Consider the following 24,716-nt stretch of genomic DNA (forward strand, 5'->3'; position numbering starts at 1 on the left):
GCAAATATATTCTCCCATTCTGAGGGCTATCTTTTGGTCTTGTTTATGGTTTCCTTTGCTGTGCAAAAGCTTTGAAGTTTCATTAAGTCTCATTTGTTTATTTTTGTTTTTATTTGCATTTCTCTAGGAGGTGGGTCAAAAAGGATTTTGCTGTGATTTATGTCATAGAGTGTTCTGCCTATGTTTCCTCTAAGAGTTTGATAGTGTCTGGCCTTACGTTTAGTTCTTTAATCCATTTTGAGTTTATTTTTGTGTATGGTGTTAGGGAGTGTTCTAATTTCATACTTTTACTTGTACCTGTCCAGTTTTCCCAGCATCACTTATTGAAGAGGCTGTCTTTTCTCCACTGTATATTCTTACCTCCTTTATCAAAGATAAGGTGACCATATGTGCGTGGGTTTATCTCTGGGCTTTCTATCCTGTTCCATTGATCTATATTTCTGTTTTTGTGCCAGTACCATACTGTCTTGATTACTGTAGCTTTGTAGTATAGTCTGAAGTCAGGGAGCCTGATTCTTCCAGCTCCGTTTTTCATTCTCAAGATTGCTTTGACTATACGGGGTCTTTTGTGTTTCCATACAAATTGTGAAATTTTTTGTTCTAGTTCTGTGAAAAATGCCAGTGGTAGTTTGATAGGGATTGCACTGAATCTGTAGATTGCTTTGGATAGTAGAGTCATTTTCACAATGTTGATTCTTCCAATCCAAGAACATGGTATATCTCTCCATCTATTTGTATCATCTTTAATTTCTTTCATCAGTGTCTTATAATTTTCTGCATACAGGTCTTTTGTCTCCTTAGGTAGGTTTATTCCTAGATATTTTATTCTTTTTGTTTCAATGGTAAATGGGAGTGGTTTTTTCTTTTCTTTTCTTTTTTTTAGAAACTGTTTATTTTCCATCAACCTATTTCCATTTTAAGAGTTTGTGGAAGAACAGTTTAAGACTACTCAGTGGTTGTTCCTACCCACTCGGTGGCCTGAGCAGTGGGAGCTGCAGACCAGTCTTCAGTGGCAGGTTGAGCACTCCAGTCTTCAGTGGGGAACTGCTGAATAGGCACAGAGGGCACCTGCACAGCTTCGGACGAGTCCGCCACCTCAGGCTGAGCAGCAGTGAACTCAGGAGCTGGAGCGGTCCATTCACCCTGAAATTCCTCCTTGGTCACAGCCTTCTCAGCTGCTCCCGCTCTTCCTTTTCAATCTCTTCAGGATCTCTGTAGAAGTAGAGATCAGGCATGACCTCCCATGGTTGTTCACGGGAGATGGTGCCACGCATACGCAGAAATTCCCGGGCAAGCATCCACCACATCAGACCCACTGAGTGAGCTCCCTTTTTGTTGCATGGGATGGCAATGTCCACATACCACAGAGGAGAGTCTGTGTTACACAGAGCAATGGTAGGCAGGTTAACGTAACAGGCCTCTGTGAGAGGCTGGTGGTCAGCCCTGGGATCAGTAACCACCAGAAGTCTTGGCTCCCGGAAGGCTGCCTGGATCTGGTTAGTGAAGATTCCAGGAGTGAAGCGGCCAGCAATAGGAGTGGCTCCAGTGGCAGCAGCAAACTTTAGCACAGCTCGCTGGCCAGTATTCCTGGAAGATATGACACTGACATCAGCTGGTTTTCAATGGCAACAATGGCACGAGCTGCCAACAGAAGCTTCTCCCAGGTTCTCTTCAGATTTATGATGTAGATGCCATCACTTTTCCTTTTGTAGATGTGCTGTTCCATTTGGAAGTCAAGGTTGGTGCCACCTAAGTGGGTTCCTGCTGCAAGGAATTTGAGGACATCCTCCTCCTGCATTTGCAGGACATCAAGGGCTCCGGACATTGTTAATGTTTCCCTTTAAGTTACAACGGGAATCCAGAACAAAGCCATATGGACCCTTATCTGGCATGAAAAGTGGGAGTGTTTTCTTAATTTCACTTTCAGATTTTTCATCATTAGTGTATAAGAATGCCAGAGATTTCTGTGCATTAATTTTGTATCCTGCTACTTTACCAAATTCACTGATTAGCTCTAGTAGTTTTCTGGTAGCATCTTTAGGATTCTCTATGTATAGTACCATGTTATCTGCAGACAGTGACAGCTTTACTTCTTCTTTTCCGATTTGGATTCCTTTTATTTCTTTTTCTTCTCTGATTGCTGTGGCTAAAACTTCCAAAACTATGTTGAATAAGAGTGGTGAGAGTGGGCAACCTTGTCTTGTTCCTGATCTTAGTGGAAATGGTTTCAGTTTTTCACCATTGAGGACAATGTTTGCTGTGGGTTTGTCATATATGGCCTTTATTATGTTGAGGAAAGTTTCCTCTATGTCTACTTTCTGCAGGGTTTTTATCATGAATGGGTGTTGAATTTGGTCGAAAGCTTTCTCTGCATCTATTGAGATGATCATGTGGTTTTTCTCCTTCAATTTGTTAATATGGTGTATCACGTTGATTGATTTGCATATATTGAAGAATCCTTGCATTTCTGGAATAAACCCCACTTGACAATGGTGTATGATCCTTTTAATGTGCTGTTGGATTCTGTTTGCTAGTATTTTGTTGAAGATTTTTGCCTCTGTGTTCATCAGTGATATTGGCCTGTAGTTTTCTTTCTTTGTGACGTCTTTGTCTGGTTTGGTATCAGGGTGATGGTGGCCTCGTAGAATGAGTTTGGGAGTGTTCCTCCCTCTGCTATATTTTGGAAGAGTTTGAGAAGGATAGGTGTTAGCTCTTCTCTAAATGTTTGATAGAATTTGCCAGTGAAGCCATCTGGTCCTGGGCTTTTGTTTGTTGGAAGATTTTTGGAATTTTGCCCTTTTTTAGATTTATTTATTTATTTATTTATTTATGGCTGTGTTGGCTCTTCGTTGCTGTGCGAGGGCTTTCTCTAGTTGCGGCAAGTGGGGGCCACTCCTCATCGCGGTGCGCGGGCCTCTCACTATCACGGCCTCTCTTGTTGCGGAGCACAGGCTCCAGACGCGCAGGCTCAGTAATTGTGGCTCATGGGCCTAGTTGCTCCGCGGCATGTGGGATCTTCCCAGACCAGGGCTCGAACCTGTGTCCCCTGCATTGGCAGGCAGATTCTCAACCACTGCGCCACCAGGGAAGCCCTGTTGGAAGATTTTTAATCACAGCTTCAATTTCAGTGCTTGTGACTGGTCTGTTCATATTTTCTATTTCTTCCTGGTTCAGTCTCGGCAGGTTGTGCATTTCTAAGAATTTGTCCATTTCTTCCAGGTTGTCCATTTTATTAGCATAGAGTTGCTTGTAGTAATCGCTCATGATCCTTTGTATTTCTGCAGTATCAGTTGTTACTTCTTCTTTTTCATTCCTAATTCTATTGATTTGAGTCTTCTCCCTTTTTTTCTTGATGAGTCTGGCTAATGGCTTATCAATTTTGTTTATCTTCTCAAAGAACCAGCTTTTAGTTTTATTGATCTTTGCTATTGTTTCCGTCATTTCTTTTTCATTTATTTCTGATCTGATCTTTATGATTTCTTTCCTTCTGCTAACTTTGGGGGTTTTTTGTTCTTTCTCTAATTTCCTTAGGTGCAAGGTTAGGTTGTTTATTTGAGATGTTTCCTGTTTCTTAAGGTAGGATTGTATTGCTATAAACTTCCCACTTAGAACTGCTTTTGCTGCATCCCATAGGTTTTGGGTCATCGTGTCTCCATTGTCATTTGTTTCTAGGTATTTTTTGATTTCCTCTTTGTTTTCTTCAGTGATCACTTCGTTATTAAGTAGTGTATTATTTAGCCTCCATGTGTTTGCTTTTTTGTTTTGTTTTGTTTTGTTTTTTGCGGTACGCAACCCTCTCACTGCTGTGGCCTCTCCCGCTGCGGGGCACAGGCTCCGGATGCACAGGCACACCGGCCATGGCTCACGGGCCCAGCCGCTCCGCGGCATGTGGAATCTTCCCGGACCGGGGCACGAACCCGTGTCCCCTGCATCGGCAGGCGGACTCTCAACCACTGCACCACCAGGGAAGCCCGTGTTTGTATTTTTTACAGATCTTTTCCTGTAATTGATATCTAGTTTCATAGCATTGTGGTCAGAAAAGATACTTGATACGATTTCAATTTTCTTAAATTTACCAAGGCTAGATTTGTGACCCAAGATATGATCTACCCTGGAGAATGTTCTATGAGCACTTGAGAAAAATGTGTATTCTGTTGGTTTTGGATGGAATGTCCTATAAATATCAAGTAAGTCCGTCTTGTTTAATGTATCATAAAGCTTGTGTTTCCTTATTTATTTTCATTTTGGATGATCTGTCCATTGGTGAAAGTGGGGTGTTAAAGTCCCCTACTATGATTGTGTTACTGTCGATTTCCTCTTTTATGGCTGTTAGTATTTGCCTTATGTATTGAGGTGCTCCTATGTTGGGTGCATAAATATTTACAATTGTTATATCTTCTTCTTGGATCAATCCCTTGATCATTATGTAGTGTCCTTCTTTGTCTCTTCTAGTAGTCTTTATTTTAAAGTCTATTTTGTCTGATATGAGAATTGCTATTCCAGCTTTCTTCTGATTTTCATTTGCATGGAATATCTTTTTCCCATCCCCTCACTTTCAGTCTGTATGTGTCCCTAGGTCCAAAGTGGGTCTCTTGTAGACAGCATATATACGGGTCTTGTTTTTGTATCCATTCAGCCAGTCTGTGTCTTTTGGTGGGAGCATTTCATCCATTTACATTTAAGGTAATTATCGATATGTATGTTCCTATTCCCATTTTCTTAATTGTTTTGGGTTTTTTATTGTAGGTCTTTTCCTTCTCTTGTGTTTCTTGCCTAGAGCAGTTCTGTTAGTATTTGTTGTAAAGCTGGTTTGGTGGTGCTGAACTCTCTCAGCTTTTGCTTGTCTGTAAAGGTTTTAATTTCTCCATCAAATCTGAATGAGATCCTTGCTGGGTAGAGTAGTCTTGGTTGTAGGTTTTTCTCCTTCATCACTTTAAATATGTCCTGCCAGTCCCTTCTGGCTTGCAGAGTTTCTGCTGAAAGACCAGCTGTTAACCTTATGGGGATTCCCTTGTGTGTTATTTGTTGTTATTCCCCTGCTGCTTTTAATATGTTTTCTTTGTATTTAATTTTTGACAGTTTGATTAATATGTGTCTTGGCATGTTTCTCCTTGGATTTATCCTGTATGGGACTCTCTGTGCTTCCTGGACTTGATTAACTATTTCCTTTCCCATATGAGGGAAGTTTTCAACTATAATCTCTTGAAATATTTTCTCAGTCCTTTTCTTTTTCTCTTCTTCTTCTCGGACCCCTATGATTTGAATGTTGGTGCATTTAATGTTGTCCTAGAGGTCTCTGAGACTGTCCTCAGTTCTTTTCATTCTTTTTTCTTTATTCTGCTCTGCAGTAGTTATTTCCACTATTTTGTCTTCCAGGTCACTTATCCGTTCTTCTGCCTCAGTTATTCTGCTATTGATCCCTTCTAGAGTATTTTTAATTTCATTTATTGTGTTGTTCATCATTGTTTGTTTCCTCTTTAGTTCTTCTAGGTCCTTGTTAAATGTTTCTTGCATTTTCTGTATTCTGTTTCCAAGATTTTGGATCAAGTTTACTATCATTATTCTGAATTCTTTTTCAGGTAGATTGCCTATTTCCTCTTCATTTGTTAGGTCTGGTGGGTTTTTACTTTGCTCCTTCATCTGCTATGTGTTTTTCTGTCTTTTCATTTTGCTCATCTTACTGTGTTTGGGGTCTCCTTTTCACAGGCTGCAGGTTCATAGTTCTCGTTGTTTTTGGTGTCTGTCCCCAGTGGCTTAGGTTGGTTCAGTGGGTTGTGTAGGCTTGCTGGTGGAGGGGACTAGTGCCTGTGTACTGGTGGATGAGGCTGGATGTTGTCTTTCTGCTGGGCAGGTCCACGTCTGGTGGTGTGTTTTGGGGTGTCTGTGGCCTTATTATGATTTTAGGCAGCCTCTCTGCTAATGGGTGGGGCTGTGTTCCTGTCTTGCTAGTTGTTTGGCATAGGGTGTCCAGCACTGTGGCTTGCTGGTCGTTGAGTGAAGCTGAGTGCTGGTGTTGAGATGCAGATCTTGGGAGATTTTTGCCGTTTGATATTATGTGGAGCTGGGAGGTCTCTTGTGGACCAGTGTCCTTAAGTTGGCTCTCCCACCTCAGTGGCACAGCCCTGATGCCTGGCTGGAGCACCAAGAGCCTGTCCTCCACATGGCTTTTGGAAGGTCTGAGGTCTTCTGCCAGCATTCAGTGGGTGTTCTACAGGAGCAGTTCCACATGTAGATGTATTTCTGATGTATCTGTGGGGAGGAAGGTGATCTCCGCGTCTTACTCTTCCGCCATCTTCTCAAATCTCTCTGGTTTACTTAAATAATAAACACTCACAACCCTGTGGTTTTATTAAATAATCACATGGAGTGGATTATTACACACATTTATTCATTCAGCAAATGCTTGTCAATGCCTCCTGGCGACCAGGCGGTCTTGGAGGTACTGTGCACACAGAGGTAGCCCCATGCAGCCTGGCTGGTGTGGGCTCTGTCCAGATGGGCACAGTCAACGAGGGGTGCAGACACAGGGCTGCAGGAGCACATGGTCGAGGGGCCCTCAGCTGATCTCGGAGAGAACAGTGGTAGAAGCTGCAGGAGAAGGGAGGGGAGCCACTTCGCAGAGTGCAGGGCTGGAGACAGAGAGGCCACTGACCGCTTGAGGAACTAGAAAGGTCAGGGCGTTAAACTGCTATGTCGGGGTAGGCGAGGACCGTGGAAGAGTTTGAGCGAGAATCAGACTTGCTGTACACTTCGGCTACAGAACCAGAAGCTGGGAGAAGGGTGAGGGGGGCAGCAGGAAGCTGTTCACAGGCAGTCAAGGAAGAGATGCTGCTGTCAGGGAAGGTGGGGCACTTCCTGTGAGTTAGGAGTCAGTGCCCCAGTTTCTCTTTCCAGTCCCTGGGATGCAGTTCTGATAGCACTTTGTAACATGAGTATCAGTAAGCGGGAATTTTCCATTGTAGCCATTACTTCAAGTCTCTGGGATTAACTAAAAAGCCCACAGATCACCAGAACAAGCCTTCACTCCCTCTGCTTGAGGATTTTAACATTTTCTTTCAGGATCTATATGGAGATCATTTTTCCTCAGCCCCTGCATCATTTCCCCGTGACAGCACTTTGGCGTGCCCGGGAGCTCTCCATGTATGCTGACGCCATGTGTCTTAGTTCAGATCCACTCCACGCTGAGCCAGGCAGATTGGTCATGTAGATGGAGCTGCAACTGTGCTTGTAGATGATGTGTCCACCCCTCCCTTTTTGGCTGAGACAGCTGCCCTAGGAGGGACTGGTTCCATGTGTACGGCACCCCCAGCCCCTCAGGCTGGACGTGGTGGGGTTTGGCACATGCTCTGTACTTGCTCAAGAAGAGGGTCCCATGAGAAGCATCGCAGGCCAGGTACCACCAATGAGCCAGGTGTGTAACGTCTTTACCCATCAGGAAAGGTCCCTGGCTGCTGTGATCTTGGTGATACCCAAAACAGAAACTGGACAAGTCACATGTGGTGATCTTAACCTGGAAAGAAAGAAATGGCATCTCCTATCTCCTCTGAGACCCCAGAAAGATGTTCTGGGTCTCAGGGGATCCCACCCTGAGAATGATAGGACTTCATACTTGCATGGGTAGATTATCTCTTAGTCCATTTGAAAATCAGCTGGAACAGCAATTCTGTAAATTGTCCCATATTGTGTAAAAACTCTGGCGACGTGAGCATTAGTCCCTGCTATAAAATCAGTAACCAGTGATGATTACTTTTTAACCTCCAGCAGGCTTTTGGGTGCATTCTTCTCACCACTAAACATTATGCTTTTGTTTTCCACCTCTTTTTTGCTGCAAATATGTTTAGGGTGAAGAAGCTGAAGGAGACCTTCGCTTTTATTCAGCAGTTAGACAAAAACATGAGCAACCTTCGCACCTGGTTGGCTCGGATCGAGTCTGAGCTCTCTAAGCCTGTGGTTTATGATGTCTGTGATGATCAAGAGATCCAGAAGAGGCTCGCTGAACAGCAGGTGGGGAAGTGAGAATGGGCTTTTGTCAGAGCCTAGGTGTTCACAGGGTCTGCTAATGCAAACTATCCCCGCACTGGCTGTGCATTTTAGTGGGTTCATATTTTGTAATACTGGTATGTTTTTTCCAGAGAAAGCTGCCTGCCTGTCCATGCTCTTGGCGGTGTGAGGCATCCATCTCTTGAGTGCCCACCCCACCACCACCATTCATGTTGCTCTTTGTGAAATACTTTGAATAATGTTGAAGATGCAGACCTTAATCTTAGCGGTGAATAAGGTTTTTTTAATCTCTGTTTTTGTTACTATAGTTTTGGCAATGAATTGAAAGAAAAATAATTTTTCCAACCAAAGAAGGTTTTCATGGGACAACACTTGATGGGTCTGATAGAGCTTCAAGAAAAGGGGAGCGCTCGGGGGTGTGTGGAAGAAGGAGCATGTTTGGACCAATAGCTTAGGAAGCCTCTCCTGCAATGTTCAGTGCATTTCTGTCATCAGTTATATCCCCTCTTAGCCAACCCTGGAAATTCCACAATTTAAACACCACCGAATCCTGCCCCTAACCTGGCAGGTGCTTTTTGGTCTCACTGACTTGTCAAATCCACTCTCCTACCCTCCATAGGCTCACGTTTACATGCTCATTCTCATATGCAGTGCCTGAGCTTCTCTTTTTATATATATATATATATACATATATATATATATATATATATATGTATATATATATATATATATATATTTTTTTTTTTTTTTTTTTTTTGCGGTACATGGGCCTCTCACTGTTGCGGCCTCTCCCATTGCGGAGCACAAGCTCCAGACGCGCAGGCTCAGTGGCCATGGCTCACGGGCCCAGCCGCTCCGCGGCATGTGGGATCTTCCCAGACCGGCCTGCATCGGCAGGCGGACTCTCAACCACTGCGCCACCAGGGAAGCCCCCTCTTTACTTTTAAAATAGCTAAGCTTATATTATTCTTTTAGTAGCTTTCCTTCACTTGTTTTTCGCAGCCCTGTGAGCAGATTCCGTTTTAACCATATGAGCAATATGGTCGCTACCAAGGTCACAGCCTTGTATCTGTTTTCTTCATGTTTCCTTCAAAGCCTTGGTGTTTGTTGTCTGTCAACACACCGATTCACTCACATATCCCAGCTGCTTGGAGACAGAATTGGGGGGCTGAAACTTTTTCATCAGATTATCAAAGCCTGAAGGCCACCCCTTGATTATAAATTCTCTTGAGGTCAGGTCAGTCCTTCTCATGATAATAAGCAACATCTCATGCTACCACGAAATAGAGCTAAGTATTTGATAATACTCTGGACTTAGATCTTTATTTAATCCTATTACAATTACTGTTTGAATAATGCCTATTCTCTGATTTTCAAACTAGTATGATTTAGCAATGCTGCAAAGTAAAAATACTGGTTTTTCCACTTAGCCTCAGAAATTTAAGTATGTCTTTTTCACTGAGGTCATCTATATTCTGTCTTTGCTTTGTGGAGAAATGAATATTGATATAACTACCATGTTAATGGACACTGCAGAGATTTTAATGCCCTTATCAGTAAAGGGCTACTGAACATTATCAGCTTTATTTACAAGATTGATCCATTAGGTTGAATTTCTTGAATAGTCTCTTCATAGACAGGCCTTGCAAATAACCATTTACCCTGACTGGTGAGTCTTTTCAGGTAAATAGAACAAAAGCTGACAACATTTTTCCCTTTAGCCCGTGGCTAAATTTGGCAGGGGCTAATAACGTGTGTTAACATTTTATAAATCTGATGTGTGACAAAACATCATTAAATTGCAGGGAATTTATTCCCAAGAGTGTACAGTTTGGAGCAGCTGCCATTCTCTTGGCCATGTGTGTTCCTATACTGAAATGGTATATAATTTCAGTCTGGTTGATTTGAAGGTTTCCAATTTATAGAATTTAGAATCACCATCATGGAATTCTTATTAAAAAAAAAATTATGGAGTTAGTATTCAGGACCACTTTGCTGTGAAGAAGTTGGATGTATTAATTTTCTATTGCCACTGTCACAGATGACCACAGATTTAGCAGCTGAACACAAATTTATCATCTTATAGTTCTGGAGGTCAGAAATCTGACGCAGGGCTGAGGTCAAGGTGTCACCAGGGCTGCTTTCCTTTCTGGAGGCTCTAGGGGAGAATCCATTTCTTTGCCTTGAAGTCCTAGAGGCTGCCTGCCTTTCCTGGCCCATGGCCCCCTTCCGCCATCTTCAAAGCCAGCAACGGTGCATCTCTCTGAGCCTTTCTCCCTCTGCTTGACTCTTCTTGTACTTTTAAGGACCCTTGGGATTCCATTAGGCCCACCCACATAATCCAGGATAATCTCCCTATCTTAAGGTCAGCTGATTGGCACGCTTAATTCTCCTTTGCCATGTAACCTAGTATAGTCACAGGTTCTGGGGATGCCAATATTCTGCCTACCACAGATGTCCTGAGGAAACCTGTAGTATTTTTATTAAAAAAAACAAAATTATAACTAAACCTAGACCTTAAATGCTCCACCAAAAACAGAAAATGTGTCACACAAAATAATTATTTATGGGCCATTTTTTAAAAACCTTGCCTGTGTTTCTGTCACTGATTTAAATATAATAAATTGCTTGATTGCTTCCAGAAATAAGACCCAAACTCTTGGGATCATCTAGTAGTGCCTTCTGCGAAAGCCCTCAGGCCCAAAAGTGATAAAGCGCCATGATGTCCCTGGACCCTCATTATAACGTCCTTGGGGGCCTGGTGCAGAAGGGGTCAGACCTTATAAAAGTCTTTTTTGCTTCTCTTCTTTATGTGAAACTCCTTAGGTAATAAGTGTTGTATTGTTATTCCTGTAGAATAGATCATCTTCAAAATGCAAAGGAAGTGGTGGCCACCTTGTGACACGTTTAAACCATGGACCACTTTCATTGAGTCTTCAGCATCTCTCTCCAGTTTTCTTTGGTTGCCTGGTTCCCAGGCATCCCAGGGGTGCCTGATGGTGGCTTGGGGGGTTCGTTACCCCCACACCCTATAGTTACCAGTAGTCCCCTCCCCAGTGGCCAAGTCAGCTTCATGCCAAAGCCCATCCACTGCCCAGGACCACCCTGCTGGACTTGCTTGACACCCCCAGCCCCTCCTACGGAGACACTCTGGAGCCACCACCTGGGTTCCCACAACACACAACATGGTTTTCTGCCTTCCTGGTTTTCCTTTTTTCCCCCCTATATCTCATTTTTTCTAGTTCCTTTTGTGTTATTCTTCCTGGCTGCATTCTCTGCTCTGGTTTCCTGTTTCTCCCCATGTCCTCTCACTGATCCTCAACTTCCCTCAGCCCTTTCCCAGCTTCAGTGCTCTGTGTCACCTACTCAGGAGCAGAAAAACAAAGTAAACAGGCACTCATGTTTCCAGAACCATTGGCAAAAGTCTTTCACATTGTTTTACGTTGTTTCTTAAGTCGGATTCGTCTCTGCGTTTGAACACTTTTGAAATCCAGTCATTGTGCAAACTCGGGCCTCAATGGGTACTAGTGGTGGGATCATTTCAGTTTGCAAAATGTCACTTGTCCAGTACTTCAGTGGTTTGTGTTTTAAAATATGGTCCACTACTTTATTTTATATTTTACAAGACAACTAACTAGTTCATGCTACAGTATCAGCAGGCCATTTTGTGGTGTATTAGAAGTTTGTTTTGGAAATTTTGAAAAACTCTGGACTCCTTTTTTAGCCAAGATGTTCATGGTCTTTTGTAAATTATCAGAGAGCTCATTTCTTGCCATCGTTTACCCTTTATATAAATCAGTTTTCTTTAGCTGTTTCATTCAATAAAAGCTGAGTAAAAAATGGAGAGTAACTGCAAAGAGGCTATTAAAATACATGGCATTCGTGTTTATCCATAGACTAGACTTTCTCAGTGCTTTTCAACCAGATCCTACCCAACCCTACCAGGTGAGGTCAGGGGCAGGTACCATTTTTCAATGATAATTGTCAATATTACTTATTTAGCACCAGCGTTAGGATTCCTTATTTATTATTTTGGCAAAAAAAGTTTAAAAGGTTGTTTATCAATATCTGTAAATTTTAGGAAAGCCTGTGGCAATTCTGTGAACGGGTAAGAATTCTTAAACCTGGAATTCTATTTAAACCTATTAATTATAAAGCTAGTCCACTGACCCCAAGATGACTGCCCCCATTGCAGCATTTCAGACATTTGTCTTAGACTGACTGCAAAGCTTAAAAAAAAAATCACCTGCACATCTCTCTTCATAGGACACACAGGGTGACAAACTGAAAAGCACATTTTCTTCTGAATATAACTTTGAGGTGCTCATTTTTCATCAGTTAGGATCTGTGTTGAGAACTGCTTGATTTAAAACTTGATTTGAGTGTTAGCATTTTATTCTTTCATTTCCACCTGGACACAGAATTATCCAAATGTGCATTTATCAGAAGAACAGTAAGAAAACATTAGTCCTATCTAGTAATCCAGTCGTAATCTCCAAAATTGTTAAATATTGAGGTGACCTGGAATGAACTTCATGCTGCTTTTCTGTAGACAGTGGCAGCCACTGTTTATAAAATAATCCCTCCTGTAAAATGGACTATGCTGAATCCAGGGAACTTGTATAGTTAGTAGCAGCTTATTAACTTCATCTATTTCACAGTGTAATTTGGGTACTAAGACAAGTGGTGTGGTCTCATGTCACTCATCACAGAATTTGGATATCAGGAGAGGCCTGGCTCATCCAGAATGACAAAACAAACAGGCACCTCACCTCGCCCTTCCCCCAGCCCTGCCCTTGTGTGTAGAAGGAACACTCCCTGGGTGATAACTGAAAATGCCATGTTGATACTTAAACAAGTTTTCCACTTTTTCCTATGACCATGCATGTTTTTCTTGGTGACCCTTCGTTTTCCTGAATCAGTAGCACTCTCCCCATCATGGGACAAGACTCCAGAGACCCCGCCCCCTCCCCGAGCTACAGCCGTGACTGGACTCCATCAGCTGGAGGGCAGCATCTCTACCCCTTGGGCCCATGGAGCCAGGATAGGCTCCTAGGGAGGCTGTGGACACCGTGCAGCTGCGAGCACAGTTTGGGGGGTGGAGGTGTATGAAGATAGTACAGAGGTCTTAGGAGATTTAAGAATTCTGTGACCCATAAAAGGTTAAGAGTTTCTGTTGCTGAAGTTTTAGGTCCTGTTGAAGATAAGTCAGTTTTCCGAGGAAGACCTCCCCAAAGTCAAGTCTAAATTGAAGGCCCTTGGGATCAGGTGGTACGGAGTAGATCGCATGACTCCCCAGAATCTGGGGGAGCTGGGCTCTCAGGGGAGGGAATCCCCACTCCTCCTACCCCCTCACATAGTTAGTTCAACAGATCAATCCCATTGTTGCCCGCGGTTAGGCCTTGTGTCAGATACTGTCGCACAGGGGTTGCCCAAAGGTGAGAGAGACTCAGCCTATGTTGCCAAGTCCCAGGTAGAAATGCACACAGGACCGTGCCCCCCGGGCTGGAAGAGGGTCAGGGGGAACCTTCCCACTACTGCCACCAGCACCTCAGTGTGCTTCCTACTCTCCCATCGTTGTAGGACCTGCAGCGAGACATAGAACAGCACAGTGCAGGGGTGGAGTCTGTGTTTAACATCTGCGACGTCCTCCTGCACGACTCCGATGCCTGTGCCAACGAGACTGAGTGCGACTCCGTCCAGCAGACCACCAGGAGCCTGGACCGGCGCTGGAGGAACATTTGTGCCATGTCCATGGAGCGGCGGATGAAGTAAGGACCGAGCTGCCTCTGGATGCCGACTGCGTGTTCCCGACTGACCTACATAACAGTGACTGTGTTCTGTTAGCTTCACTGAGGGGCGTGCCAAGTATTGGCGGGGAAGGCTCAGTAGGTGTGGCCAGTCCTTATTAAGGGGATCATTCAAGGAGAATACAGGCAGGGTCCTGTCTCTCCCCAGCCCTCCTGTGTCTTGGGGTGTAACAGCAGGTGGCCACTGTGCTGATGTGTCCCAGCTCTAAGTAGTGGAGGACGCCTGTCTCCTGTTGGGTGACCTCTGTGAAGCAGAAGCTCTGAGGGGCCTGGTGCTCCCAGAAGGGGGGGTGTCCTGACCACAAAGTGATGTCTCCGGTTATTTCCTGGAAGGGGTAGCAGGGTCTCTCCCCCTAAATATTTAGTGCCAGTGCAAGGGGGACTGGGACTGGGACCAGTCAGGGGAGAAAAAGCCATGTAAAAGCTCGGCTTGACGTGGATGGCTTGTACTGAGTTGCTTTCCTCCTGTTAGAATTGAGGAGACATGGCGGCTTTGGCAGAAGTTTTTAGATGATTACTCCCGCTTCGAGGACTGGCTCAAGTCCGCCGAGAGGACAGCGGCCTGCCCGAATTCCTCCGAGGTGCTGTACACCGTTGCCAAAGAAGAGCTGAAGAGGTTCGAGGTAAAGGCCCTCCCCAGCCCAGTGGTCCTGATAACCAAGGATGCGGCGGGCTCGGGGCCGGCTTAAATGACTTCCCATAAGTGGCAGGCTTCCCCACCTCTGGCCCCGGCCGCCCAGTCCCCAGCCCGCCATCAGCTGCTCCAGCGGCTTTGTGGGGCATTACCGATTTATGCCAACCGCAGGCCGTGAACTTGAAAGTCTGTTCTTCAGTAGTGTCAGAAGAACGGGTGAAGCCAGCCCTCTGTGGCCATTCCGTTGGATGGACACTTGAGGCAGGTGGTCTGGGGCCTGGAAGGGGTGTCCCGGGGCCCTGCAGCTATGGCACTGACAGGGTCCCCTCCTGCCACAGGCCTTCCAGCGGCAGATCCACGAGAGGCTCACGCAGCTGGAGCTCATCAACAAGCAGTACCGGCGGCTGGCCCGCGAGAACCGCACCGACACGGCCAGCAAACTGAAGCAGATGGTGCACGAGGGCAACCAGCGCTGGGACAACCTCCAGAAGCGGGTCACAGCCATCCTGCGGAGACTCCGAGTAACCTCCTCTACGTCACCGGGTCATTTGTAGATATTGGGGAGGTGGAGGGGGTCGGATATGTGATGTCAGGCTTGTAACAAAGCAGCGGGTAGATTTCATTTGAGGCCTAAGCTGTCTTGACATTCTTCCAGTACAGCCTCCCTTTTGTTTAAGCGCAAAGCTGCCAAAAAGCGTTCCTTTTTTTTTTTTTTTTAAAGTGAAGTTATTTGCCTCGGAATAGGCTTCTCAGGCAGAGCTTATTCAAGGGATTGTGTTACCAACACATCGCTTTTTTTCCACTCCTGTCACCCCTGAGGGTGTCACGTCAGCCCACACACTGCCCAGTCTGGGGCGCTGCCGTCACCGGGTCGGGCGAAGGTACCTCTTAGTCTGAGACGAGGCCCCCTTTGCCCATCTGCCCACTTTTGTGTGTCCCGTTGGTTCTTGCACTGTGGGGGAACAGACAGAGCCCCCCGCTCTGTATTGGGGCTTGGGGACAGTGACAGTTCTCCCAACCTCACAGCAGCTGTCTAACCTCAAATGATGGGTTTGATTCTGGGGTGTGAACCGTCACCTTAGATTTTGTGATTCAGAAGACATCATATGTCAACTTTTGTGAGTCCAGGTGTAAACTGACAGGACCGGTGTGGGTTGTGGCTACAGGAAGTAATTTTAATCCTTGCTTCCGTTCTTAAGGCAGAGCACTCTTGAAACCATTCTAAGAGGAAAATCTGGGTTTTTTGTTTAACCCTCTCAGGAAGAAATGGGCTAGCTTTTCCACAACCCCCTTGCCTTAATTTCTTTATCTCCTGCTGACTTGATTTGACTGTGACCAGCCTAAACCTTCATTGGGCACTATGTTTGTTTGAGAATCAGCTGCCCATCTATGAGGTGGTAACCCAAGAGGCCTCATTAATTGGAAGTGATAAATCTGGGTTTTCTTTTTTTGAAGAAATACATTCGGAATTATATCAGTGAAGGCAAATGGGGCACTAGTCCAGGCTCAACCCCGAGATCAATACTTTTCCATCCTGAAGCTACTAAATCCTTCTGTCAAGCAGAAGCTCCCACAGGAGGCTAACAGTTGAAAATAGGCAAGTGCCTAGCCTGGACTTTGAGAGGGGCGTGTTCCTCAGAGGACAGACTGGGAAAATCACTGACTTAGAATAGAGAATTATAGAATTTCAAATGTTGCAAGAACCTTAGAGATCACGGTCAACGTTCCCACACCTCGTTTACCAGCAGATACTGAGACTCAGGGAAGTTTAGGGGGCTCGTTGGTATCCCACAGCCAGGACCAGACCCCAGGCTCCTGGCCGTGTGGGCCTCCGGGGGTACCCTGGGCTACCTTTCCCCTCTTCTGAGAGTGACCTTGCTGTCCGCCTGAACTCCCGTTACGCCATCAACACAAACGTGATTTTTTCACCCTTTCGCAGCATTTCACCAACCAAAGGGAAGAATTCGAGGGGACCAGGGAGAGCATTCTGGTGTGGCTCACGGAGATGGACCTGCAGCTGACCAACGTGGAGCACTTCTCGGAGAGCGATGCTGACGACAAGATGCGCCAGCTGAACGTAAGGCCTGCTTCCTTAGCTCCTCCCCAAAGAGTGCACCTAGGCAGGGGAGAGCTGGCCAAGTACAGACTTCACCTGATACCCTGAGAGCAGGTTCCAGAAGTGTCAGAGCAGCCAGACTGCATCCACCTGTGTACTGCCAGGTTATCACAAGCAAGGATACTGTTCCTTACAGTCAAGGGGTATTGGAACGAGGCCCTTTATTCTCTTTGTCGTATGTAATCATCCAAGGGGAGAACGCTCTTGCGGTTCCAGACAGGACTTCATAAGGTGCTGTTTCTCCAGCACTTGAGTCTGAGTGCAACCTGTGGGCTGTAGCAGCAGGAAACTCTCTCTCAAGAGTGGGGTCAGGGCACTTCCCTCGTGGTCCAGTGGGTAAGACTCCACGCTCCCAATGCAGGGGGCCCGGGTTCGATCCCTGGTCAGGGAACTAGATCCCATATGCCGCAAGAAAGAGTTCACATGCCGCCAACTAACACCCGGCGCCGCTAAATGAATAAATAAATATTTTAGAAATAAATTAAAAAAATAAAAGACCTCTCATTTTTTTTAAAAAAAAAGAAAAGAGTGGGACCAGGAACAGGTATCTTCTCTCCCACTGTCACAGATGTCTGTACTACACTTTAATCGCACTATAATTTCCTCCTTGGCTAAATTTTATAAGAGGTTGAGAAATGGAAATTTGATTTGCCTTCCATGGTATAACGGCACCAATGAGCATTATTACTGTGTCAGCAGAAATGCCCGGTGGAGACTTACTACGGGAAATTTTCTGATTCTACCAAGCGTCAATAAGACAAGGTCTGTCCCTCGCACTCAGTAACAGTAAAGGTTCATCCATGTCAGACCTTTAGAATCATTGTAACTGGAAAAGTCAGTGCCCAGGAGGGGGAAGAAAAAAATACATACATATGATCATTTTAAATTCTTAAATCTTTGGAGTCACTTAGTTGAAAACTGATGAAGTTTGAGTTTGAAATCCTTTCTTTCTCATATTCTAAATAGGGTTTCCAGCAGGAAATTACATTAAATACCAACAAGATTGATCAGCTTATCGTTTTTGGGGAGCAGCTCATTCAGAAGAGTGAGCCCCTGGATGCCGTGCTGATTGAGGATGAGTTGGAGGAGCTGCACCGCTATTGCCAGGAAGTGTTTGGCAGGGTCTCCCGATTCCACCGGAGGCTCACCTCCCACGCGTCGGTAAGGGGCTGCCCCTCACGTGGGGCTGCTGGGCCACCCGAAGTGGATGTTTGCCTCCACTTTTAAAGAATTGGGAAACTGTGCGTGGTTAACAATGATTTATTCTATGGTTAAAAGGAAAAACAAAAACTATGTTTTTGTTTTGCTGAAGTATAGATAGATGCTGTACAATATTATATAAGTCACAGGTGTACAGTATAGTGATCCACAATTTTTAAAGATTATATTCCATTTATAGTTATTATAAAATATTGGCTGTATTCCCTGTGTTGTACCATATATCCTTGTACCTTGTTCTATACCGAATAGTTTGTACCTCTTAGTCCCCCAGCTCTATATTGCCCCCTCCCCGGTTCCCTCTCCCCACTAGTAACCTCTGGTTTGTTCTCTGTATCTGTGAGTCTGCTTTAAAAAGCTGAGTTGAAAAGTGCTCTTTCCACACTTACTAATATAGAGCCAATACTTACTCAGAAGCCGCCAGTTCCCAGTGGTTAATTCTGAAAACTGGATACCCCCGTTCTAGGGCTTGGAAGATGAAAAGGAAGCCTCTGAGAATGAAACGGATGTGGAAGACCCCAGAGAGATCCAGGACGACTCTTGGCGTAAAAGGAGAGAGAGCGAGGAGCCCTCGTCCCCTCAGTCCCTTTGTCACCTGGTGCCCCCAGCGCCAGGGCCCGAGCGCTCCGGCTGTGAGACCCCTGTCAGCGTGGATTCCATCCCGCTGGAGTGGGATCACACAGGTGACGTGGGGGGCTCCTCCTCTCACGAAGAAGACGAGGAGGGCCCGTACTACAGCGCGCTGTCAGGTATGGCCCCGCACGGCTAGTCCTTAGCGCCTGAGCAACACGGCCAGCTCTCAGTGGTCAGAGTCCAGGCTGCGGCTGACCCAGACTTCCTGTGGCTTCCTGTGTCTGTCCTGCCCGCCTTTGACCTACCTGAGGGCTGGCTCCTTCCTATTCCTGGTGGAATGAAAGGGAAAAATACACAAAGTCCACGTTGGGACATGAAGGCTGTTTGCTGATGGCTCTTGATAGACGGGAGGCTCATCAGTGGCCTTTTCGATTGAGTTTTTCAGAATATCAGTAGATTGAGCGTCTCTGTCCTTTCTACGCAGTTCCCCTCCCGCGCCGCTGTTTCGGACGGTCAGGAGTTAACTGAAAAATTCCTTCTGGGTCTTTAAAGCTTTTTAATAAAACAGATAAAGGGTAGTCACTTTTCTCCTCCCAGGTGACAATGTTTCTACTGTTTTAACTTAATACTTGGGCATTCATCTACAGACGCCTGCAGTGAGGAAAATGACATTGTTCTTTTTCAGATGTAGAAATCCCTGAAAATCCTGAGGCATATCTTAAAATGACCACAAAAACTTTGAAAGCGTCTTCTGGTAGGCCCCTGCCCGTGCATGCGTCCCAACATGGCAGCGTCCTGTGGTGCACACTGCATCCTAAACCTCGCTCCCGTGTCATGTCTGACCTCTGCCTTCTGTGGACACCATGCGCCTTGGTCCTTGTGTCATGGTGTATTTGCACTGCCGTACTCACACATAGCTTCGTGCTCCATACAAAACCCTCCCAGGCCAGAGCAGTCTCCACGCCATCCCTCTCCTCCCCTTCAGGCCTGTGCAGAAGGGAGTTTTTCAGGTGCCTTTTAAAATTTTTATTTTTCTCTCCATCTCACTCAAGCCCTTTGGCATGGGCCAAGCTTTCTTCATGGTGGCTTGGTTTAGAACTACTACCCTGCTTACGGTGATTTCCTGGGGAGAGGGTGGGAAGCTGGGGGGGGTGAGGGTACTGTTGCCTTTGCCACAGGAGAAGACACCTCCCTCTCCTTGACTTGCAGCTCTGATCTTCATTCCCTGCCCCATCCCCACCTGCAGTGGTTGGGGAGAGCCACGAGTGGCCCTTCGGTCCCCTAGTCCATCCTGATGTTCACTCTTCCCTCACTCCTAAGAGGACTTCAGTCCTCTTGGCCCCCAAACCCGGCCTTGCCGCCAGTGCCCCCTACCGCTAGAGCCCCCGGCTCCAAAAGGCCACTCATCCCGTAGCAGGTCACGTGTTTGTTGTGCTCCATTGTGAACCCATCTAGTGCAGGCCCAGTGCCGCTCAGTTGCATGAGTCTCATTTCATTCCCTTCGGGGACATACTGACATTTTGCAAACATGCATGCTTTGCAAGGAAAGCTGCAGAACTCATGTTATACTATAACCTGATGCCATGTTACCCGTGACCTTTTCTGTGTAACTAAATATGAATGCTTTGGCTGGAGGGAATGGACTGTCACTTGCTATTTTTCTGTTTCAGGTAAATCCATTTCTGAAGGCCACTCGTGGCATGTTCCTGACAGCCCTCCCTGCCGCAAGCGTCGCTACAAACAAATGGGAGGTGACAGGAATGTCCAACCCATCCCCTCCGATTCCAGCACCCCTTATAAACCAGCCTACGTAAGTCTTGACCCCTCTGAGAGCACAACCCAAGTGCATGAGTAATAGTTAAAACATTTAAAGGGAGAGAGCTTTGGGTGTATGCTGTGTGTGCTCACTCCCCAGGCATATTTTGGGTTGGTTTTCCCGTGGTGACATACTTCATGAGAACTCTGGCATAATTGACTGGACTTAGAGATAGCCGTCTGGCCAAACACCGTCTTTGAGTGTTGATGCGCTATGACAGGGATTATTACTGTTGAGTCAGTCATCGTGCAAACAGCAGAGGAACAAAGTGCTGGCCTTCCTGAGCCACTCCTGCGCTCCCAAACCTTTGATGTTTACCTTGCCTACACATCGTATTCAGAAAATTGTGACTTCCTGTTCAGAAAGGTTTGACAGTGTGCAGTGGTAGACCTGGGTTTGATTCCCTGCCCTACCAGTAAATGGCTCTAGGACCATAAACACTTTACCTTGCCTCTGTAAGCCTTCCTCACCTGAGGGTAAACCTACCTTACGTAATTGTTGTTAGCATTAATGTGTATGAAGGTATAAAGAAGGCCCTCGAAGTGGTCACCATTATTGTTATTGTTGTTATCACTACTGTATATGGTTTGTCGTTAAACCAGTGACTGTTCCCTCTTAGTTGCACTTTCCTCAGGCAACATGAGCCCTTGCCACGCTCTGGTTACGCAGCTGTTGCGGGCCAGCCTGCGGAGGATTTAATGTTGGCCCCAGATCGTTCTCAGTACAGAGAATTAGTGACGAGCAAGTTGAAATTAAGACGTCTCACACATTTTTAGTGTCATCTCTTAGAGAAACCAGAAGCGATGTGAACATCACTAGATCAGTTGTCAGAGTGCCCTCTGTGTGGAGGAGTGGATGTTGCTAGACAGTTGGAGAAGGTTCTGCCTAAACACGGTCAGACCCCAATCATTTGATAATGTGTTGCCCGTGCCCAACTCGGAAACTCTTCCTCTTAGCAAGCAGTTATCATTTTTAATCTGTCCCTCTGTGGTGCCGAATAAGACCTAACAGTCCCGGAGAGAGAGCCCCCAGCACCTCACCTTTGCTTTGCATCCAGGACCATGTGGTTTGGCCTCTTCCGGTAACTATGCTTGTGTTCCTTGCCTGGCCACCTTCAAAAGCTCAGCCCTTTGTGTCTGTGTGTCTGCAACCTCCAATCTGAAGGATCTTTGGTTTTTTCTTTTCATTCCACACAAATAGGCCATATGGACACAATCCAAAAAACACGAGTTTTCTAAAAAAAAAAGATACATTTATTTTTGGAAAGTCCTGAGATAACAGCCCAGGCAGCTCTGTGATAACACAAGAGTCAATATGTACAGTGAAAGATAAATGCTTGGTAATGAATGACCCTAGGAGGCAGGTTTGTGCTCTGTTTCCGATTCCCGGTGATAATAATGCCAACCAGCTCTACGGAGTGACTGGGAGGGATAACTAAAATTTTGTAAAATACTGTGCAAAGGTAAAAGTGCTAACACAATAACAGTCTGGTAAGCTCAACGATTGTTTTTAAGTCTTTTTGCATGGTTGGATTGAGGAGTGTTAGGAAGCCTCAAATTAAATCAGGCCGTTTTATTCCCAATATTGACATCTTACCTGCTTACCCTTCCCCCTGTGCCTTTGCGGAAGCTTTATTTCTGCCATCAGCTCTGCTGCTTATAAATGCTACCCATACACTAAAGTGCCTCTGTATTACCAGCAAGTTACCCTTCAAAAGAAAGGGCTCCTATATCTTCATTTCTTACCTGTTAATATGAACCAAGACATTCTTCAGATGCCTTTAAAATGTACAGATGGTAACATAAAAATTGTCTCATTCTAGGTAAAGCTGCTGTTGTCTCCAGGGACTGAAGGTGGCAAAGAAGATCCCAGAGTCCTGACTGGCGGCCCACAGCGGGAAGACGAGGGCCTGGCTGCTCTCACCGGGCAGCAGTCAGGTACAGTTAAATTGGGCCGTTGTTATGAGGTGGAGACTGTGTTTTGGGTTAGTTGGACATTTACTTCAAGGCACTGCTCAACAGAGCATTGATTAGGAATTGACCAACTACATAATTCACCAAAACTGCTGAACTTGGCCTATAGCAGCCAGTGTTATTTTAGAATCAGCTGACTTGTATTTATGAACAAATTCCTGTTTGTTATTTATTCTCTAAATATTGACAAAATGAGCCTCATGATAAAGGGTCTGTTTTTACCTGCATGACTTCGCTTGTATGTGAAGATCAGACACGAAGATGATGATCAAAGGGTTGTGTCGGGTGTCTCCTCGAGAGACCAGAAAAGTCATGACTCAACTGAGCCTAAAGTCAAGTTCATAGCATCAACCTGATCATTCATGGACAGAGGGGAGAGTGCCTTTTTTTTTTTTTTTTGCGGTATGCGGGCCTCTCACCATTGTGGCCTCTCCCGTTGCGGAGCACAGGCTCCGGATGCGCAGGCCCAGCGGCCATGGCTCACAGGCCCAGCCGCTCCGCGGCATGCGGGATCTTCCCGGACCGGGGCACGAACCCATGTCCCCTGCATCAGCAGGCGGACTCCCAACCACTGCGCCACCAGGGAAGCCCGAGAGTGCCTTAAATACAGCATGAACTGGAGTGCGGAACCTGGGACCACAGTGCATCTTGGCAACATGTTGGGCCTCCTAGCAGCTCCCTACTTCGTCCTGGCCTGTGTGGGAGTGCAGCAGCACAGGGCTTGAACCAGAGCGAGGGAAACATGCTGTTCCACACTTGGGGGAAGCGATAACCCCCAAACCCCAAGGCTCCTGCAAGGAGCATGCCCCGCAGATTTTATCACTGTGACGCTGAATTAGTTGGAAGCAGAGAAATGTTTGCATTATTCTTTTTATTGGCGGCTTTTTATTCCAGGTGCCTTTGATAGATGGGAGTTGATCCAAGCGCAAGAACTTCACAGTAAACTCAGAATAAAACAAAACTTGCAGCAGCTGAACTCTGATATCAGCGACATCACCACGTGGCTGGAAAAAACTGAAGCAGAGCTGGAAACATTAAAGCTGGCAAAGCCTCCCTCTGGTATGCAGGAAATGGAACTCCGAGTGAAGAGGCTGAAGGTGAGTGAGGGCGTGGAGGGGAAGAGGACTTCAGAACGCATATGCACGTCAGATCCTCTGCCTGCCGCATCGGGGGCGGCTCGCACACGCTGTGTGGTTAGTAGCCTCTCGCACTTCATTTCTGTAACTAGCAAGGACACAGGTGAAGATTTGTATTTTCATTCAGAGGAGCATCTCCAGATGATCCCAAAGCCCAGAGCAGTGCTGGGGAGGTGCGGCTCCCACCTGACTGCTGAGGGATCCCTGGACTCTTGTGGGACCCCCCGCCGTGGCCATGGACAGGCAGCCTAAAAACACCCTTCCAAACTGTACGCAGGCAAGACGGGGGGTGGCGTGTGGAGGGTGAGCAGGAGGACAGCGCACCTACCGACCGATTCTGCGGCCTGAGCGGTTACTCTGCTACGCAGTTGGGAGCTGTCACCCACACAGCCAGGGAGCAGGGGAGGGGCAGTTTGAGCCCTGCACTTTGGGGGTGCTCTGAACATGAGCCTGGGCTCCCAAGAAGACCCAGGATAGGAGCTTTGGGGTATCCAGGCAGTCTTCACATTCGTACTATTGGTTTACTTTGTGCACTGACACATCAGGGGTTACCACTCATCCTACGGAATAACACTTCTGCAATACTCCGGGTCGAATGCAGGATAACTATGTGTGCTTTATGTAGAAGACTTTTAATCTGACCCAGAAATGTTATTAAGCCAGACAGAGGCCAGCAGGGTCTATTCACGCCTGCGGTGTAGTTGGTCCACTGGGAGACGGGCCTCGTCTCTCAGCCCAGTCATCTGGCCAGCCAAGTCGTGACCTTGTAAGGCAGCTCCCTTACCTGAGGCTTCCCAGCCAGTGACAGGCGACGTTGCTCTTGTATGCCGGGCCACGGCTTAGAGAAGTGTTTGGAAGATCCGTTCCCCACTGAAGTTCAAAATGAACCCCACATCACTGTTTAGAGTGCCTGACCCAGTCTTTTCCCTCTGCGGTAGGAGATACTAAAAGCCTTTGACACCTACAAGGCCTTAGTGGTTTCTGTCAACGTGAGCAGCAAGGAATTTCTGCAAACTGAGAGCACCGACTCCGAAGAGCTCCAAGATAGAGTCGGCCAGCTGCGGCTGCGCTGGGACGCGGCCCAGGGTGCGGTGGAGAGCTGGAGAGAGGGCTTACGGCTGTCGCTCATGCAGTGCCAGGTACGGCGACTCAGCACCCAGCCGGTGCCCAAGGTCCAGTCCCGAGCACAGCCAGGCCCACGTGGGTGGGAGAAGAGATATGTTTATCATCTTCAGGCTGCTTTCACGCAGCCAAATATGGTTTGTGTTAGGAAGCATGCGCTTTACCATTTGTTTCCAAAGCGGCCTACCTGCTGCCTCAGAGACCCGACACTTGCCCTGCATTTCCCACTGTGTTGCCCAGACCCACCCGTACTGTAAGGGTTCCAGCAAGCGTTCCAGTAGGTTGGAAGTGTCACACCAACATTGCCCTGTGTCTGT

General features: G+C 46.4%; 1 protein-coding gene and 1 pseudogene across 20 annotated transcripts in view; one reads left to right on the forward strand and one right to left on the reverse strand.

The window, feature by feature from the left end:
- Positions 1 to 24,716, forward strand: part of SYNE2 (spectrin repeat containing nuclear envelope protein 2) — a 348,050-nt gene that overhangs the window by 301,432 nt on the left and 21,902 nt on the right. For 17 of the 20 annotated variants that reach the window (XM_089907796.1, XM_089907794.1, XM_089907801.1 and 14 more), the window contains 12 exons: positions 7,842 to 8,004; positions 13,585 to 13,772; positions 14,284 to 14,434; positions 14,784 to 14,966; positions 16,385 to 16,522; positions 17,528 to 17,722; positions 18,246 to 18,528; positions 19,038 to 19,106; positions 20,023 to 20,162; positions 21,991 to 22,105; positions 23,036 to 23,238; positions 24,216 to 24,416. In XM_089907796.1, the coding sequence (XP_089763922.1) occupies positions 7,842 to 8,004; positions 13,585 to 13,772; positions 14,284 to 14,434; positions 14,784 to 14,966; positions 16,385 to 16,522; positions 17,528 to 17,722; positions 18,246 to 18,528; positions 19,038 to 19,106; positions 20,023 to 20,162; positions 21,991 to 22,105; positions 23,036 to 23,238; positions 24,216 to 24,416 (2,029 nt within the window). Of the gene's footprint in view, positions 1 to 7,841; positions 8,005 to 8,132; positions 8,669 to 13,584; positions 13,773 to 14,283; positions 14,435 to 14,783; positions 14,967 to 16,384; positions 16,523 to 17,527; positions 17,723 to 18,245; positions 18,529 to 19,037; positions 19,107 to 20,022; positions 20,163 to 21,990; positions 22,106 to 23,035; positions 23,239 to 24,215; positions 24,417 to 24,716 lie in introns of those variants that run through there. The other 3 variants (XM_089907804.1, XM_089907805.1, XM_089907812.1) reach the window with 2 other exon arrangements.
- LOC111173077 (small ribosomal subunit protein uS2 pseudogene) lies at positions 859 to 1,961 on the reverse strand (annotated as a pseudogene).

This window comes from Delphinapterus leucas, chromosome 2 (assembly GCF_059928025.1).
Source record: "Delphinapterus leucas isolate spDelLeu-1000000601 "Yukka" chromosome 2, BTC_Dleu_Yukka2, whole genome shotgun sequence".
Taxonomy (NCBI): Eukaryota; Metazoa; Chordata; class Mammalia; order Artiodactyla; family Monodontidae; genus Delphinapterus; species Delphinapterus leucas.